The following is an 18690-nucleotide window of genomic DNA, read 5'->3' on the forward strand; positions in this document are numbered from 1 at the left end:
AGCATTTCAAACTGAAGGTGGTCAAAGTCCATTCTTCCCCAATCAGACTTTCTTCACCTCTGTCACTAGAAGCCATGGTTTCCTTTCTCTGTTTTTTAAAAAAAGTCCCAGAAAAGTATATGACTAAAGAAGAGAGAGATAAAATAAGAAACTTGTACAAAAAAATAAAAAATAAAATCTGACCTGCATTGTGTGTTTTTTCTTCCATAAGTGTAGTCCTTTCCCTCCTGTACTGTACATCTGAATTGTTTGAAGTGCATTGATTGTTATGAGAATGTAGCTTGAGAAGTTTTTGGTTAAAAGCCCTTTTAGCATCCTCTGCTCTGAGGTATTTTCCATTCTTTTTGCACTTTCAAGGATGGCGGGAAATTCTGCATACCTAAACAAAGCTTCTTGGGTGATTTTGAGGGCACTTTCTGTAGGATTTGTTCTTGTCAAAGAGAGGAAGTTATCTGTGATTTCTGGTGGTAAGATGACAGAGGGCAGGAAACCAGAACCAAATAAGAATGTTGGTTGCTTTGCGTCTTGCTAAAAGTGCCGCTCATCTTGTAGATGGATGTTTGTGTTTGAATTCAGTTTTCTGGCATGAATTACTTCAGCCGGATCCCATTTTTACACATGCAAAGCAAAGGTTTTAAATGTGCTGCAGTCAACAGCATCTTCTACCTGAAGATAATATTTCAGATTCAGCTTTGTAACTGAGCAAGATGTTGAAGCTGATAGAACTGAAGGAGAGTTGAAAGATAGCACGGCTTTTGTCCTTCTGGCAAATCTATAGCTGGCAAACTTTTGTCTGTTGACTTTCACCTTACTCCTGTATTTCCCAGACATTGGCACATACACTGTCGTAAATCATACCTCCCAAGCTTACTGCTTTTCACACAGTAAAATGCAAATTGGCTTAGTTATTCAACTACTGGATTTCAAACGACTTTGACAATGACATTAACCTTGAATTCCAAAGCACCTACCAGTGCAAACCTATATATGTCTACTTAGATGTAAGCTTGATTGAGCTTAATGGATCCTACTCCCAAGTAAGTGTGCATAGCATTGCAACCTGAATTATTGAATTTATTGTGCTTCTGTTATAATGCTATACCTAAATACTTGTAATAATGCTATAGCTACTTACACTGAACTCAACATAGCTTGTGTCGGAGTATGCATGTGTAAAGTCGTTTCTTTATTGCAAGGTTTGTTTGTTTTTGTTGATGCCAGGAAAGAACGGAATAAATAATTCTTTTACTTCCATGATAGAGCAAACATGTGCCCTCTGAGTGGTATGCATGTTCTTTTGCCCATCAATACTTCCCACGTTGTTAAGTTTTTCACTTCCCAACACTTGAGAATGGAGTCCATTCTCTTACAGAGGGAGCAAGAAAATACAACAGAACCATTTGACAAATAAAATAAAAAAATGGCATGTAGCTTCTCTTAGGAAAATGATTAATCTCTGCACTTCAGACCTCAGACTAAATTTCTGTCAATACAAGAACATTTTATTAATTTATAGGAGGGATGTGCAATATTGCCAAATCTGTCCCTGGATTCACTAGGAAATAAGCCAATGACAATTCCTCTACAGAATGGAAATGGAGATAAATCAGCTCATATCTTGAGTTATTCCAGCAGACTCAGAAAATGAGTTTGAACACAGGAGACATTATAGCTCTATGTGGATGTTACCCCTCCTGTGATTAGCAATTGTATGAGGGTGTGTGTGTAAGTTGCACATTAATGAACAGACTCACCAGCACAGATATGCCCACAGAGCACATGGACAGCAGCTGGTGGGTCCAGCTAAGATGGATTAAAATGGTGGTCAGTGGATGAAACCCAGCTTTTCTCTTTACATAGGTGTTAATTATCCAAATAGAACTTCTGTCTCCAGATATGCCTTTTCCCAGATATTTATCAGACTCTTAATTCTATAACTCTACTATGCTGCATTTTTAATATATAAAAATGCCACAGTTTAGTTCCTTAACGGCACCTGATCATCAGACCTGAAACAAAGACAGAAAAATTCAGCCATTCCTTTCTCATGTCCTCTAACTGTTCAAAACTCACTTTTACAGTGTGGATATCATCAAGTATTCTGCAAGAGCAGACTCTCAGGGGGTTGCAACTAAGATCCTAAAGACCACTTCCCTAATTTTGTACATTTTATTGCTGGCCTGGTATTTAAGGAGGTGTTTTGAATTGGAGCTATCAAAAGTCCTCTTCAACCATTTCAACTAGCAGTTAACTAAACAGAAAAAGGGACAGTGGGAATGAGTATGCTAATTCATTTTACCTGTCACTGTTTGTGTCACCTTCAAACTTGTTGAGGGCAAACTACTACATTTTAGTTTTTGCTCCACTTCATTTTTTTCCTGGTCCAGATGGGAAGAAGGTGATTCCCTTAATAGAGCACTAAAAGGCCAACTATCTCCCCAGATATTATATGGAATACAGGTGTGGGCCCGTTCTGATGTCACAGCACTGGAATCAGTATAGCACAAGCTTTTATCCAGACTGAAAAGGTTGCCTAGATCCACCAAAACTATATTGTGAGCAGAAATTTCATAAAGCATTTGAATACAAAAATGAACACACAACTCCTTGAGCACCCAGAGAAAAGAATGTGAGACAAAGTTAATGAATGTTAGAATGATGTTGGATAGAAATTAAGTGGTTTCCAGCTGTAATGCTTTAAGAGAATATGGAAAAAGGGTTATAAATAGGTAAAAACATAATTAAAATGATGTTGGATTGGAAATAAGTGGTATTAGCAACAAAGTTAATAAGAATATGCAAAAATGAATTGATAATGGATGAAAATACAGAGTTATAAAATGTTAAGTTATAGAGATAAGATAAATGAAAGAGGGTAAGGATTTGCTGATTTGATTATTTAAATGGGAATACAAGAAGGGGAGGTGTGAGGAGGTCAAAGAAACAAGCAAATGAGTTTTAAGTTATGAAAAATGGAATTGTTTTTAATTTTTCTTATTTTTTCTGTGTGTTTATATGTTGTATTTTTATTTCTCTTTTTTCTTTTATTATGTGTTCTTGTATATTTGTTTTTGTAAAACTTCAATAAATATTTCTTTAAAAAAAAGAATGTGAGACAAAGGTTGCATTCATACAACATTTCATTCCATTTCCCTGATGTTTCCTTTCCAGATATTGTCCACATTTTTCTGTGAACTTTCACATAGTGTAGAAGCCACTTTGAGAAATCTAGTGGAAACCAGCAGATGTTTAGCGCTCATTTCTGTGCTAATTGCTTCCAGAAAAATAAGTGTGTTTGCAACCCATTAACCCAGTTTGCACTGTAATTTCCACATGGTTGACATGGGTCATGTCAAGTGGTGGTAGTCTAGCATAAAGTTCTTTCCTGCAGTTTTCATGAGTGAATCCTGGGAGAACAGAAGCACACATGTACATAAAGTATGGCAACATGTCCAATGACCTCCATTGTTGTGTCACACTATGCCCAGTGCTGTGAATGAAATTTAGCACAACATTGATCAAAAATACAACAGGACCATTAGAAACCGAGACAAAAGTGCTAGCCTTAGAACCAGGAAAATGAATGCCATAATCACCATGTCTGAAAGTACCCAGTATTCCCCATAAGCAGTGCAAATAGTCAACTGTACTTATAAACTATGTGCAGGGCTCTAATTAACAACGAGCCAAACTATATTTTGCAAGTATATTTTTAGGTGAAAAGCAGCTGAAATTTTCTTAAAATTGTGTTTCATAACTGGAAATATAATATACAGTTTGTGAGATGTAGTTAAAAGATGTTTGCATGCACCGTTCTACATTTTGGTGGTTTTCAGCTTATGAATGTTCCTTCTCACTGAGAGAACAAGATTTGTTCTGAGAAATAGATACCAATTAGGATAGAACCTGTCATAAAAGGTGGCTGCAATTGTGTTCATAATAATATAAATAATTCACTGACTTAATACCTAAAGTCTAAGAAGGTAATATCGAAAGAGCAAACGAAGCATAACTATCTTTTGACAGTTCTTTAAATAAATAGCAGGTGATGTCCCAATCTGTGCCCTTTATGGGGAGAATGTATAATTTGCAAGAAGCTATGCATCAAAATAACCTATAAAAGAATACTTACAAAGAATAAAGATATTCAGATAAGGCTGCAGTCTTCTGCATGCTTACAAAGGAGTAAGTCCCATTGACCTTACCTTGACTTATTTCTGAATTGCAGCATAGGATTTGGCCTCTTTTGTTGACATTTCAATAATTTTCCAACTTGTGGTAGACATCTGTCTTTAGCAGGGAGATTTCTTTCTCTCTGAAGGCTCCCTGAGCATTTTAGAATCACAGTTTTCCAAAGTTCTAAAATGTGTGGGAAGCTTTCAGAGATACCAAACAGTCCCTGCTGCAGACGGTTATATTCCACAAGTTGGAAAATAATGGATACAGTGAGTGGGAGGGGCAGAGCTACCACACCAGTTTCTGCTCCCAGCCCCTCACATGTTTGCTTTTCCATGCTTGGAACACTTGAAGAGGACTTCTCTTGTACTTCCTTGTTTGCTGTGACATCTGTGTTTCCTTCAAACCAAGATACAGAAAAGTTTGCATTTGAAAAAGACATTGAAGAGTGGTTTCTGTTTCCAGTTGCAGCTGGCTTCTAAGCTACGGCTCTTTTTGGAAAAAGACAACTTTGACAATGTACTCCATGCTCTAGTAACTTTCAAACTGGATTACTGCAATGCTCTCTTCAAGGGAACATTAAAGATGACTTGAAGTTGACTCAGAAACTTCAACTGGTCCAAAATACAGCAGCCAAATTACTGGTTGGGATTCTATTTGGAGATCACATAAGCCTCAATGGTGGCATTGGTTGCCAGTTAATTTCCAGGTCTAATTGAAGATGCTTAAATTAGTATTTAATGTCCTAAATGACTTAGGCCCAAAATATCTGAAGGACCATCTCCTTCCCTACAGACCCTTTAAGGTATTGTGACCCACAAATAGGACCGTTTTGGTAGTTCCACCACCTTCAGAAGTTGTGGCAAGGAAGGGGGAGGTTAGCAGCCTGGGAGAGGACTTCCTCTGTGACAGCCCTTAAGCTGTAAAATTCCCTCCCTACACTTGACATCTTCATTATGTACTTTTCATCAGATGCTCTTTACCCTGGACTTTGACATCATATATAGCATATAGACCCGCCCTATCATTTTGCTTTAACTTTTTTAACATTATATTTTTAAATTGTGGGAACCCATCCTGGGGTTACCACGACTGAAATTTTAAAAATTATAGGTCTCTCTCTGCAGGGCAAAAATGTGCTGGGCCTCAGACAATGAATTATTCAGTATAACATCCTCCATGTTACAATGATGCTTTGTCATTCCTGTTTGATGCATGTGTTGAGGGAGAGGATGCTTACTATTTTCTTTCTTGATCTTTCATTTCTTTAAGTCTTGCAAATTTGTGTTAGATATGTGAGATACCTCATATTTCCACAGCTGATTCTACATTTGCATGTATTTGTGTCATGCTTTGCTCAACCAATAGATGATAGTTATGTTCTCTGATAAGATGCCTAAATCTGTTCATATAATAGACCACTTGGCTCTACTGTATTATGGTGCATGTGAGGTCAATAATATCCATTCTGATACACACTGAATAAATATTTATATAAGTCCACACTGCTCCTTGGAGTCTATCAATAATTCATATTTTAGAAGGTCTTAAACACATGATAAACCATAACGGCTCCAATGGAATAGTTTACTTTCACAAACTACTAGGAGAGTGAGCCCTCATCTTCTCCTTTAACAGAATAATCCTATGTTTCCATTATCCCAAGTAAACTGATGTCATTGATGTGGAATGTATCTGATGTGTATTCAGTCCAAGAAGGAAGGGGGGGAATCGTCACCAATAATAAAAAAAAACAGTAGAAAGAATTGGGCTATGCTGGAAACAACACCCACTAATGGTGGGAGTTGATTAACTTACTACAATGGGGACATGAGAGATAGATGGTGGGAAGCTGTCCATACACATTCTTATAATAGCGAAGAATTAAAGAACTTATTGCAGAGAGTAGAGAGTCAACTGAAATCAAGTACAGTGATGGTTTGTGTTGTCTGACAATCATGGTCTCAAATACTGTATCTTGTCAGAAAAAAGTACATTTCAAAGTTATGGGAGGCTTCAGTAACAATTAAAGCCAGCTTTATTTTGTTACTTGTAGAAGTTCCAGTTTGTAAGAACGTCGAGCTCATACAGATACACAAACTATCCCAAGGTAAGCTCTTGGAACCAAGAGTATATTTGCAATTTCTATCATCTGGTCCAGTGCTTATTTTCTAGAAAAATAGGTGTTGGTACTCACCGTGAAGTTGTTACAGAAAGTGCCACACTTTTTAACCCCCCCCCAAAAAAAAAAGATGGGCAGGCACTCCATACCCTTGAGTACCTCCTGGGGGGGAAAGCACTGATCCTGTCCAATTTCAGCAAGTTTCAAGTCAGATATGTGGGACAATGAGTGACAAGATGCCCTGCATGTGTACAGAGTGTGCAAACAAGAATGTACATCTCACTCGGGGATGGGAAGCATCCAGAGTTACTCTCCATTGAGCCCTAACACTCTGGATAGATAAAATGGCATGGCCTCATAGAGGTTAAATATCTTTCCCACTGGGTCCCCAGTCCTGAGTAGCAAGACTCACCTATATTTTTATCTGTCTGAGTTACATTTTTCTATATATCCTTGCCCTGGGATTCTGTCAGGCTTATGCAAACATTTAAGAATACATCTTTCTATAATAGTCAACTGATTTCTGATTTTAACTTTTGATATGGTTTTATGCAAAATTGCAAATTGCTCTGCTATTAATATTTTTTATGTATAGTGGTAAACAATTCTTTTAAATAAATAAATAAATAAATAAATAAATAAATAAATAAATAGTGACCAACACTTTCCTAAAGATTTAGACACACCCCAGGCACTGATTGCCATACCAGCACCAAGTGAGCAGTATGTAGAGTAAGCGGAGAAAACTGTCACTCTATACCAACCTGATAAATAGGTAAAAAATTCCCACTTAGCCTATACAGAGAAACAATGTGGTTAGAATATTGGTCTATGTCCCGGGTGATAAACTCTGACTCCTCACTCAGTCATGAAGCTCACTGGGTGACCTTGGACCAATCACTACATCTAGGCCTAACCTACCACACTGGGTTGTTGTGGAGGTTAGTTAAGGAGGGGGAAAACCTTGAGTTTCTTTGAGAAAAAGGTGGGATATAAATTAAACAAGCAAACAAACAAACAAACACATGACCAGTTAATGCCAGACTATAAACACAACCTTCCAGCTAGCATTGGGATGATAAAACCCTGCATGATAAGCTCTTGCTTTGTCAAATATTAGGCCCTAAAACAGAAAATATTTAAATGTGCACACACACACACACAGAGAGAGAGAGAGAGAGAGAGAGAGAGAGAGAGAGAGAAGTACTTGTTTCAAATGCTCAGTAGCATTCTAAACCAACCTATGACTACTTGTTTGCTCAGGGCTCCTCTCCTCGCATCAGTAGGAATCATAGAATCATAGAGTTGGAAGAGACCACAAGGGCCATCGAGTCCAACCCCCTGCCAAGCAGGAAACACCATCAGAGCACTCCTGACATATGGTTGTCAAGCCTCTGCTTAAAGACCTCCAAAGAAGGAGACTCCACCACACTCCTTGGCAGCAAATTCCACTGTCAAACAGCTCTTACTGTCAGGAAGTTCTTCCTAATGTTTAGGTCGAATCTTCTTTCTTGTAGTTTGGAACCATTGCTCCATGTCTGCTTCTCTGGAGCAGCAGAAAACAACCTTTCTCCCTCCTCTATGTGACATCCTTTTATATATTTGAACATGGCTATCATATCATAGCCTCCTCTTCTCCAGGCTAAACATGCCCAGCTCCCTTAGCCGTTCCTCATAAGGCATCGTTTCCAGGCCTTTGACCATTTTGGTTGCCCTCCTCTGGACACGTTCCAGTTTGTCAGTGTCCTTCTTGAACTGTGGTGCCCAGAACTGGACACAGTACTCCAGGTGAGGTCTGACCAGAGCAGAATACAGTGGCACTATTACTTCCCTTGATCTAGATGCTATACTCCTATTGATGCAGCCCAGAATTGCAATGGCTTTTTTAGCTGCCGCGTCACACTGTTGGCTCATGTCAAGTTTGTGGTCAACCAAGACTCCTAGATCCTTTTCACATGTAGTGCTCTCAAGCCAGGTGTCACCCATCTTGTATTTGTGCCTCTCATTTTTTTTGCCCAAGTGCAATACTTTACATTTCTCCCTGTTAAAATTCATCTTGTTTGTTTTGGCCCAGTTCTCTAATCTGTCAAGGTCGTTTTGAAGTGTGATCCTGTCCTCTGGGGTGTTAGCCACCCCTCCCAGTTTGGTGTCATCTGCAAATTTGATCAGGATGCCCTTGAGTCCATCATCCAAGTCGTTGATAAAGATGTTGAATAAGACCGGGCCCAAGACAGAACCCTGTGGCACCCCACTAGTCACTCTTCTCCAGGATGAAGAGGAACCATTGATGAGCACCCTTTGGGTTCGGTCAGTCAGCCACTTACAAATCTACTGAGTGGTAGCATAGTCAAGACCTCATTTTACCAGCTTCTTTACAAGAATATCATGGGGCACCTTGTCAAATGCCTTGCTGAAATCAAGATAGGCTACATCCACTGCATTCCCTTCATCTACCAGGCTTGTAATTCTGTCAAAAAACGAGATCAGGTTAGTCTGACATGACTTATTTTTCTGAAATCCATGCTGACTATTGGTGATCACAGCATTCCTTTCTAGGTGCTCACAGACTGTTTGCTTAATGATCTGCTCCAGAATCTTCCCTGGTATTGATGTCAGACTGACTGGGCGGTAATTATTTGGGTCCTCTCTTTTCCCCTTTTTGAAAATAGGGACAACATTTGCCCTCCTCCAGTCTGCCGGGACTTCGCCTGTTCTCCAGGAATTCTCAAAGATGACTGCCAGTGGTTCTGAGATCACATCTGCCAGTTCTTTTAATACTCTTAGATGCAGTTCATCAGGCCCTGGAGACTTGAATACATCTAAACTAGCCAAGTATTCTTGTACTATCTCCTTAGTTATTCTGGGCTGTGTTTCCTCTGCTGTATCATTTGCTCCAAATTCTTCAGGTCGGGCATTGTTTTCTTTATCGGAGAAGACTGAGGCAAAGAAGGCATTGAGGAGTTCAGCCCTTTCTGTGTCCCCTGTTTGCATTTCACCATCTTCTCCTCTGAGTGACCCCCACTGTTTCTTTGTTCTTCCTTTTGCTACGAACATACCCATAAAAGCCTTTTTTGTTGCTTTTAACCTCTCTAGCAAGCCTGAGTTCATTCTGTGCTTTAGCTTTTCTGACTTTGTGTCTACACGTGCTGGCTATTTGTTTGAATTCCTCTTTGGTGGTTTCCCCCCCATTCCATTTTTTGTACACATCCATTTTTTAATCTTAACTCAGTTAAAAGTTCTTTAGATAGCCACCCTGGCTTCTTTAGGCACCTTCCATGTTTCCGTCTCATTGGTATTGCCTGAAGTTGTGCTTTTACTATCTCCCTCTTAACAAACTCCCAGCCATCATGAACTCCCTTTCCTTTTAGTATTACTGTCCATGGGATCTCACCCAGCACTTCCCTAAGTTTTATGAAGTCGGCTTTCTTAAAGTCAAGAAATTGAGTCCTAGTATGCTTGGCTGCTCCTTTCTGCTGTATAGTAAACTTCAGAAGAGCATGATCACTCGCGCCTAATAATCCTTCCACTTCTACCCCACTAACCAGGTCATCAACATTGGTTAGGACCAGATCTAAAATGGCTGTTCCTCTTGTTGCTTCTCCCACTTTCTGGACAATGAAGTTGTCTGCAAGGCCAGTGAGGAATCTGTTTGACCTTATGCTCTTGGCTGAGTTTGACATCCAACAAATATCTGGGTAATTGAAGTCCCCCATTACTACTATCTCCCTTCCTTTTGCATGCTTGGCCATCTGTTCCAGGAAGGCATCATCTATGTCCTCCGTTTGGCTTGGGGATCTATAGTAAACTCCCACAATGAGGTCACTGTTATTCTTCTCTCCCTTAATTTTGACCCAAATGCTCTCACTTTGGCTTTGAGGTTCTAAATCTTGGATCTCTTCACAGGTATACACATCCCTGACATATAACGCCACTCCTCCTCCTTTCTTGTCTGGTCTGTTTATCTGAAATAGATTGTATCCCTCCATTATTACATTCCAATCGTGGGACTTATCCAGGTTTCAGTGATGCCTATTATGTCATATTTAGTTTGCTGTACCAAGAGCTCAAGCTCATCTTGTTTATTTCCCATGCTTTGCGCATTAGTGTACAGACATTGAAGTCCATTAATCATTCCCCCGTGTCTCTTATTTAAGGATTTTTTCCTCCCACCACTAGGTATGCGTGCTGTTTGCTCCATTTGGTCTATGACATTTGGATGATCATCTTCATCAATTGATAGACTCCTACCTTCAGGAGCACTGTCTCCCTCCCCCACATTAGTCAGTTTAAAGCCCTCCTGATGTGGTTTCTGAGATTTTTGGCAAAAACATTCCTCCCAACCGTTGTGAGGTGCAGCCCATCGCTTGCCAGAAGTCCATCTTCAAGAAACTGCAGTCCATGATCTAAGAATCCAAACCGTTCCTGTTTACACCATTTGCGAAGCCAGCTGTTCACTTCCACTATTTTTCCCTCTCTCCCTGGGCCACGTCGTTCAACTGGGAGGACAGATGAGATGACAATTTGTGCATTTAATTGCTTCAATTTCCTGCCCAGAGCCTCGTAGTCTCTTCTGATCTTCTGGAGGCTATTGCTTGCAGTGTCATTGGTTCCCACATGAACCAAGAGGAAGGGGTATTTGTCAGTGGGTTTTATGATTCCTTGCAGTCGTTCAGTTACATCTTGGATCTTAGCCCCGGGGAGACAGCACACTTCCCGAGACATCTTGTCAGGCCCACAGATCACTGCTTCTGTTCCCCTCAGTAGGGAATCCCCTATCACCACTACACGCCTCCTCTTAGGTTTGGTCGGGGTTCTTCCATGAGCTGTCCGTTCCAAGGTCGCCTGCACATTCCCTGAGGACTGACTTTGCTGCTCGTCTTCATGTACCTGATCGACTGTAATGAGGAAGAGATCCTCAAATGGAGTCTGCTCTTCGTCTTCCATGCTAGGGGAGAGGACCTCAAAGCGATTGTGTATTTCTAAACAATCAGAGCGAACCCTGGGCCTCCTACTTCTTTGAGTCACGTTTCTCCATATATCTGGCTCCTGTGTTGGTGAACTAACCTCCTTCTCAGGGGAGTCCCCTGTCTCCTCCTTGGTGGAGGCGGTGTGCTCTGTTGCTTCCAAGAAGAGCTCCAGCTCTCTAATTCTTTGGAGCGTAGCTACACGTTCCTCCAGTTGCTGGACTTTGTCTTCTAAGAGGGCAATCAACATGCAATTGCTGCAGGTAAAGCTGCCTGCAACCTTTGGCAAGATAGCAAACATTGCGCAGGAACCACAGGCGACTGCAGCTGTTCCCTCACCCTCCATCTTGAGAACGTGTCGTTGGGGGTGGCTACAGTGGTCCTCCATCATAAGAAGTGTGAAGACAGGACAAATAACTCCCCCCCAAAAAAACCTAGGTCTCCCCCAACAAACGTTTGAGACTAGCTCCCCTAAATCTAAAAGATGGATAAAACTGTGCGCGCCGCTGCCCTGCAAGCTCTGATAAGCTCCTCCCACAGCTAATCACCTGCCTCAACAGAAACCCTGCCCCCTCTGACCTTTGCACAGGGAGAGCAGCTAATCAGCCACAAAGAAACACACACACGAGAAAACCCTTTTTGCTCCTTCTTCAGCTGCTGCCCTGCAAGCTCCCAAATCTTTAGGATGGCTCCCAAATCTCACAATGCACAGAACTTAATTTCACAGAACACAAAGACTCCGTGATGCACTTGGAAGGGGCATGTGTGAATTGCATTCATATCTGTGGTATGATTTTTACTTCATTCACTTAACAGCAGTGTGTGAATTAGAGACACTGCCAGTTTTGTGCTCCAAATCACTCTGAGTTTCCTAGCTGGATCTGTTAAAGCGGAGTTAGTGAGGCATGATATTGCTGATTCTTCCTCCGTTGCTCTCTGCAATGTCACTCAAGAATTGTTCAGCGAAAGAAACTATCTCATGAGCAGGGCATCACTAGCACTGAATTGTAACCTGGGGGGAAAGTTTCATTTTGCACTAATGGACAAGAGCTAAAGTTCCTGGTTTCATTTCTGCCTCCAATGAATAAAAAAACACAAGCATATTATGAAAGGTGATGAACTGAAGCACACACACTAGAGGCCTGACTTAGTGTTATGTTACAGACAAAGCTCACCTGAATTCAGTCCAACTGATCTCTTGAATGCTTTGTGATTAAACCATTATTGCTATACAGTAGTACCTCTAGTTACGAACTTAATTCTTTCCGGAACCTGAAACTGTTCTTAACCAGGGGCGTGCTTTCGCTAATGGGGCCACTTGATGCCGCTGCGCCGCCAGCACACGATTTCCATTCTCATCCTGGGGCAAAGTTCTCAACTCGAGGTAACTCTTCCAGGTTAGCGGAGTTTGTAACCTGAAGCGTTTGCAACCTGAGATGTTTATAACTCGAGGTACCACTGTATAGCCATCTATAGCAAGCAGTCATTTATTCTTTTTGTCCTCAGAAAAGCCTTGTAAGGTGGGCCACTTTGGTTGCATTGGTACAGAACAATCCATAACCGGTAGAAAAGGACTCATACACTTGAATCAGGGCTTTCAGGTCCGACTGCAACTTCCTTTCCTACCTAACTCTGTATCTCTGAATATACCTGCATATCTGAAACAATGTGGACAACTGCATTTGCAGCCAATCTTGTTCTCTGAGTCCTGTGCATCTTTCACCTCTGCCTCTTGAACAATTCTAGCTCTTGAAAAACTTAACCGTTTCCTACAAATAGAAATTAGTCGTGTATAGCATAGTGTCCCACACTACTAGGATTTCTTAGGAGTAACAGAACTGTTTCCCAAGATCAATTCACCACTGATTTGAGTTTTGTTTTTGTTTTTTTAAATCTTATTGTGCTCTGAATTCCAAAATGTGTGCAGTCTTCATGATTTAATGGCCCTGTCATACCACAAAGCCATGATGGCCCGTGATCATCATCTGACTGTACTGAATTGCCCTATGGACATGTGAGCTTTTCCTGACTTTGCAGCCCAGATGTTTGAGAGCACCAGGTGCTCCACAGGACTCCCACATGTACTCTGGATCAGTGAAGCAGTTACTAATGCGATTGGATAATACCTGCACATGTGACAGTGTTTAGACAAGACAGCCGGCGGTGGCAATGAAAGACAACAGCTGTCAGAAAAGTGGTGAAGGGGCATAATTGCCTGCTGTTGCAGATGAGCCAATGGTTGGCCAAAAATGATAGGAAATGGTGCCAATCCATTTCTTAACCCAGGAGAAAAAAATCAAGGGGAAAAAATGGGTGTACCACCTGCCAAAAATAGCATCCTCCCCTAAAAGGGAAGCATTGCAATTTAACACAAAATAGAAGCCAGATCCATTTGCTGCTGCTGTAATCTTTTACATGAAATTTTTAACAACTATTTGACAATCCACAGTAATCTCTTTCATGCATCTATTTAGTCTGCCTCCTGCTCTCCCTCTAAAAGGTTAAAGCTTAAAATCTATGGCTACTGCTGGCTAGATAGAAAAACTATATAATCAAACAGCTGTGTGCCAGATATGCGAAATTGCAGTTATGCCTCGCTGATTAATCTATATTATATTAAACCACATACAAGTTGCCTTATTCAGAGTATGCTGTGAAGACAGCCATTAGTGGCAAACACCAAAAGCAAAATTAGAAAAAAACACACCCTTATTTCTTCTTAGTGTTTCTTCTTTATCCCTCCCCCCCCCCCTTTCGCTAGTTTTAAGAGACTGAGGGGAATTTCCTGCTACAATATTTCTCATTAATTTCTTAATTGGCTTGAATTAACTTTTCCTTTTGCTTTGAACTCAGCCAGATAACTCTGGTTTCCTTTAAAAACAAACACGGGATTCTTTACTTTATAAGTCTCTTCCCCAAACGCCACTGTCCAGAGAACAAAAAGAAACCTATCATTTCACAGGAAAAAATTCAACTGTTGGTGTTAGGGTGAGCATTGGCTGGGAGGGGGCTGATTAATGAGGTGAATTGGGAGGGGGTTCCCATCCCAAGCCAAATGCAATGCCTATAATGTCCACCTCCACCCCCAACTCCCACAAAGCCTCAAGCTACTCTGCTTCTGTGCTGCTCTGTGCCTATATTTCTCCATGTTTCTCTAGGTCCACTGGCTTGGCAGGGACATTTGTCTTGCAATAACTTGCAATAATTGAAAATAATATTGTGTTTTTTAAGTCAACAACAGCCCAAGAAAATTAACAGCTCTAAACTGCTTCTGTTTTTTGGCTGGTATAGAAAACCTTTAGACTCTGTTACTTTTAGAATTAATGGCAATAACAATACAAAGCAATGAACTTCTACTTGTGACAAAGATGGTGGAACGCTGGAAAGCTTATTTGGTTTAAACAATTAATGGTTTTTGTTAAGCTAGGAATTAAGTGCCGCTACTCTGAATGTGCTTTGAAATCAAGCTGACAGGTCCAATTCACACAACTGACAATGCCCAGACAAAATTTACAATTTATTTCTAAAATAATAATATTTCACTTTTGCATAGTGCTGTATTTATGAGTGTTCTCAGCATCTATTGCCATGCCATTTCTCTAAAGCATAATTACTGACCCCCCTCTTGTGTGTGAGAGAAAGGGGGGCAGAATTACTATAGTTTGATGACTCATTGAACCTTTTCTATGCCTTGTATAAATGGACCTCCTTCTTTGTACATTATCCCAGGAGGTGCAGTTGCTTTTTTAAAAAGAGAACAAGAGAAGAAATAAATTCTGTGATTGTGAATGCAAACACATATTTGTCTCAGAACTGCAGGAGCTCTAGGGGTCATAATGATAATTAACATACACTTAACCTTAGCCAGATGATGCATAGGTTATTACCCAGGAATCAATCCATCATGCATATATGCCTACCAAACTGCTTCTTATTATGTATGACACATACAATGTGGACATCTGGACTGAAAACAAGCTCCTCTTTTAAGGATGGCAGGACTTACTGGCAAAGTTTGAATTACCCTATGCTAAGGTAACATTTTGTGAATACATGTAGAGCAATTATATAGTCTCAAGAAATATATATTTTAATGATGTAGCCTATGATTATTCTGATGGCCTAAAATACTTCTAGGTTAAAAGGCTACTATTTTCCTCCTTGGATTTTCTTTTATGCTAGTGCCTACCGATGATGTTGATTGATTTAAACCTACAGCCTACCGATATGAAGTGGTAGATATGTATAAATAACATGCATACTCATGTAGGCTGGGAGGAAATGGGATGCAAAATTCAATAATAAGTAGGAACTGGTCCTACTTATGAATCTCCAGGCTCCTGATGGAGGTGGTTACAGAGGTTTGTCCTGGTTTATTGTCCAGTTTTACAATGGAGGATACAGTTACAGATAGGTAGCCGTGTTGGTCTGCCATAGTCAAAACAAAAAAATATTTTTTTCCTTCCAGTAGCACCTTAAAGACCAACTAAGTTAGTTCTTGGTATGAGCTTTCGTGTGCACTGAAACAGAAGTTGCCAGGTCCTTCTATATAGTGAGAAGGTGGGGAGGGGTATTACCCACCACCCTTCTGAGTAATACCCCTCCCCACCTTCTCACTATATAGAAGGATCTGGCAACTTCTGTTTCAGTGTATCTGAAGAAGTGTGCGTGCACACGAAAGCTCATACCAAGAACTAACTTAGTTGGTCTTTAAGGTGCTACTGGAAGGAAAAAAATGGAGGATACAGTTCACATCCTGATACAATTTAAGACAATGCTACTGCAGTGTACAAAATAAACTATGTTGATTACTCTTTAGGAAAACCTGAAGAATGTCAAAGCAAGATTTTGAGAATATTGAGGTCATGGATCTCTCTCTGGGATTTGAAGAATGTAGCGGTCATGAATAATCCTACAGGAATCCATGATGGTCCCAAAACATTTTCTTTGGTGATGCTTAGAACACCCTGCCAAATTTCCTGTAAGCTGATCCTTCAATTTTCAGGTCACTGTCTACACCACATGTAACTGATATGTTTTGCAGCAGGGTGCCAAGTTTTGCCTTTTGAGGGAATAATGTTCGGGTTGTTCCATCAGATGTGCAATATAGCTGGGTGACACCTTGCAGCAGGTGTTCACTGCTTCCATATGGTGCATCAAACATTTATTTGCACCATCATAGCTGAAGCGTATTGAATTTGTTCAGTGCACCTAAGGTGTCAGAAGAGATGGACAATTTTCTATTAAGAATGTGCATTCATCTTGCCATGGCAAGTGTCCATTTGACACTGAATGGGTGCATTTTCAGAGTGACAAGTAACAGGGTATGCTAGTGCTTTCATGGGAATTCTGCTGCTCTGGCTTAAAAAAAAAAGTTTGCCATTTCAAATTTGCATTTACCTTGTTATCCTAAAATAGGAAATAACTTCTGCCTTGATAAAACTTATTTGATAGGGGAAAGAGGCTATACATATTCCTGTTTTACTTGAATTTCATATACTGTGTATTTGACAGGAAAATTGTCAGTGAACTGCTTTCAGTCTCAAAACCAAGCTGCAAAGTCAGGATATCAGGATATCTTTTCCTTTGCACCCAGTCAAAAGAGAGACTGTAGACTAAAGGTGGGAATAGTGTAGTTTCATTTTGACTTATCTGTTCTATGAGGCCTGAGATGGATCCATGCAGCTAAAGTCAGGGCCACCTAGCATTGTCTGAAGCAATCTAAGGTGATCTGAGATGAGCAATTGGCCAGGTTCTGTATATATAAGGATTCAAGGACCCTGAGGCAGATGGCGTGATCTAGGCGGACTAGTGCTTTAGTTCCTGATCAGGCAAGTGAAGCAAATCCATTTGATGAACAGCCAGAAGTCTAGCATCCTTTTCTTGCAGTGGCCAGCGAGATGCCTATGTGTTAGCAGATGGCAGGGCGGGGCAGTGTAGCTTACCTGAACTCTGGTTGCTCAAGTCTTTGTTGTTTGTCTAAACCTCTTTGAAAGGCATCCATGTTGGTGGCCATCACTACTTCTTGTTGCAGCAAATTCTTTAGTTTAACTCAACTCAACTCAGAATGACATGTAGAGAGCAAAGATCAGATCTGGAACAACAGTTATATAGAGTCAACTATGCCCCCTTTTAGGTCTTGTGATGCAGCAGGGCTGAAGAACAGCAGTGCTGTCTCCAACCAGTGTGTGACTGGTGCTGCAGCACTGCAGAGGTTAGGCTAAAACCTCCAGTTGTTCCATTGATGCAGGGAGTAAGGCAACTGGATTCTGCTATCAGAGCTCCTGGTTCAATAACACAAAAATGGCAGCTTACACCTACTTACTCATACAAACACCCCAGTTAATATAATGAGACTTAATTTCACAAAACCTCTGGGATGGTTGTCTTCTCACATCCCAGTCTTAATCAGAGATATAAGTAATCAGCAGGTCTTTCTGTCAAGAAAATACATTGAGCACAGTAGTCTAAGAACCAGTTTTATGGGTAGTTCAGAGATTCAGTTCTAACTTTTGGGCTCTTCGGTTCTAACTTAGATAGCCTGAGGAAAATGGAGACAGAGGACACCTCCATACCTTAGTTCAGTGTGAAAACTTAATCTAGCCATTCCAGCTGGATTAAGGTAGCTTTCATTCCATTTGCCAGGAAACCCACACATCCTCCTATATTTTGCTATTAAAGTGCTAGAAAGAGATTTATGAACAACTGCGCAAGGGATCTCTGCCAGAGGTGTTCCAGGAGCAACCACATCCGTAGGGGATGGTAGGTTGATGGAATGGAGTGCATTTGACCTCTGGTCACTTGCATCACTGCTACATACTGGGATAGAGAGGGGTGATCTGGTAGTGAGGTCATTGTGGTGCTGTATAAGCACACTAGTGGGAGCACCAGACTGCTTCTGTTGGGGCATTTGCACTGCATTGGCCTCACCACTGCCTTCCCCCTCCCCATCCCAGGATAGAGCAGCAATTTAAGCAACCAGAGGTCAGGTGCATATTTTCACTCTACCTCACCATCCACTACTGGGTCACACAAAATGTAACTGCTGCTCTCAGCTGAGTTGGGTCTCAACTGTGACATTAAAAATCTCCCTCCAGTTTCCCTTAGCTGCTGACTCAGCAAGGAATACAGAGGTTCATGCCTTTAATGTAGGAAATGTCATTAGGAAAATTGTTGTTTCCTAATAACAAAAGGCCCTGTTTTGCAACTGATGAAGCTCATCTCATTACAAGTTCAAGCCGCTAGAGGAGAGTCATTTTTATTTTGCATTCCTCCTAACACATATGGATTTGTCTGAGGCTAATGAGAATTGATGAGCTGGTTAAAAGAAAATTGAGATGATGACAGGCACCCCATGCAAGAGACAAAAAGCAGGATAAACTGTTTGAGGAAAACAACCCCAAACACATATTCATAAACACTTATAAA

General features: G+C 40.7%; 1 protein-coding gene across 1 annotated transcript in view; it reads right to left on the reverse strand.

The window, feature by feature from the left end:
• Positions 1 to 10309: 10309 nt before the first annotated feature.
• The window catches only part of LOC310766619 (uncharacterized protein), a 174821-nt gene continuing 166440 nt past the window's right edge, over positions 10310 to 18690 (reverse strand). Inside the window, exon 2 of the mRNA XM_083623082.1 lies at positions 10310 to 11739. Within this exon, the coding sequence (XP_083479208.1) occupies positions 10580 to 11653 (1074 nt within the window). The 5' untranslated portion in view covers positions 11654 to 11739 and the 3' untranslated portion in view covers positions 10310 to 10579. The remainder of the gene's footprint in view (positions 11740 to 18690) is intronic.

Source organism: Podarcis filfolensis (assembly GCF_964270895.1).
Source record: "Podarcis filfolensis genome assembly, chromosome: 7".
In the NCBI taxonomy this organism is placed as follows: Eukaryota; Metazoa; Chordata; class Lepidosauria; order Squamata; family Lacertidae; genus Podarcis; species Podarcis filfolensis.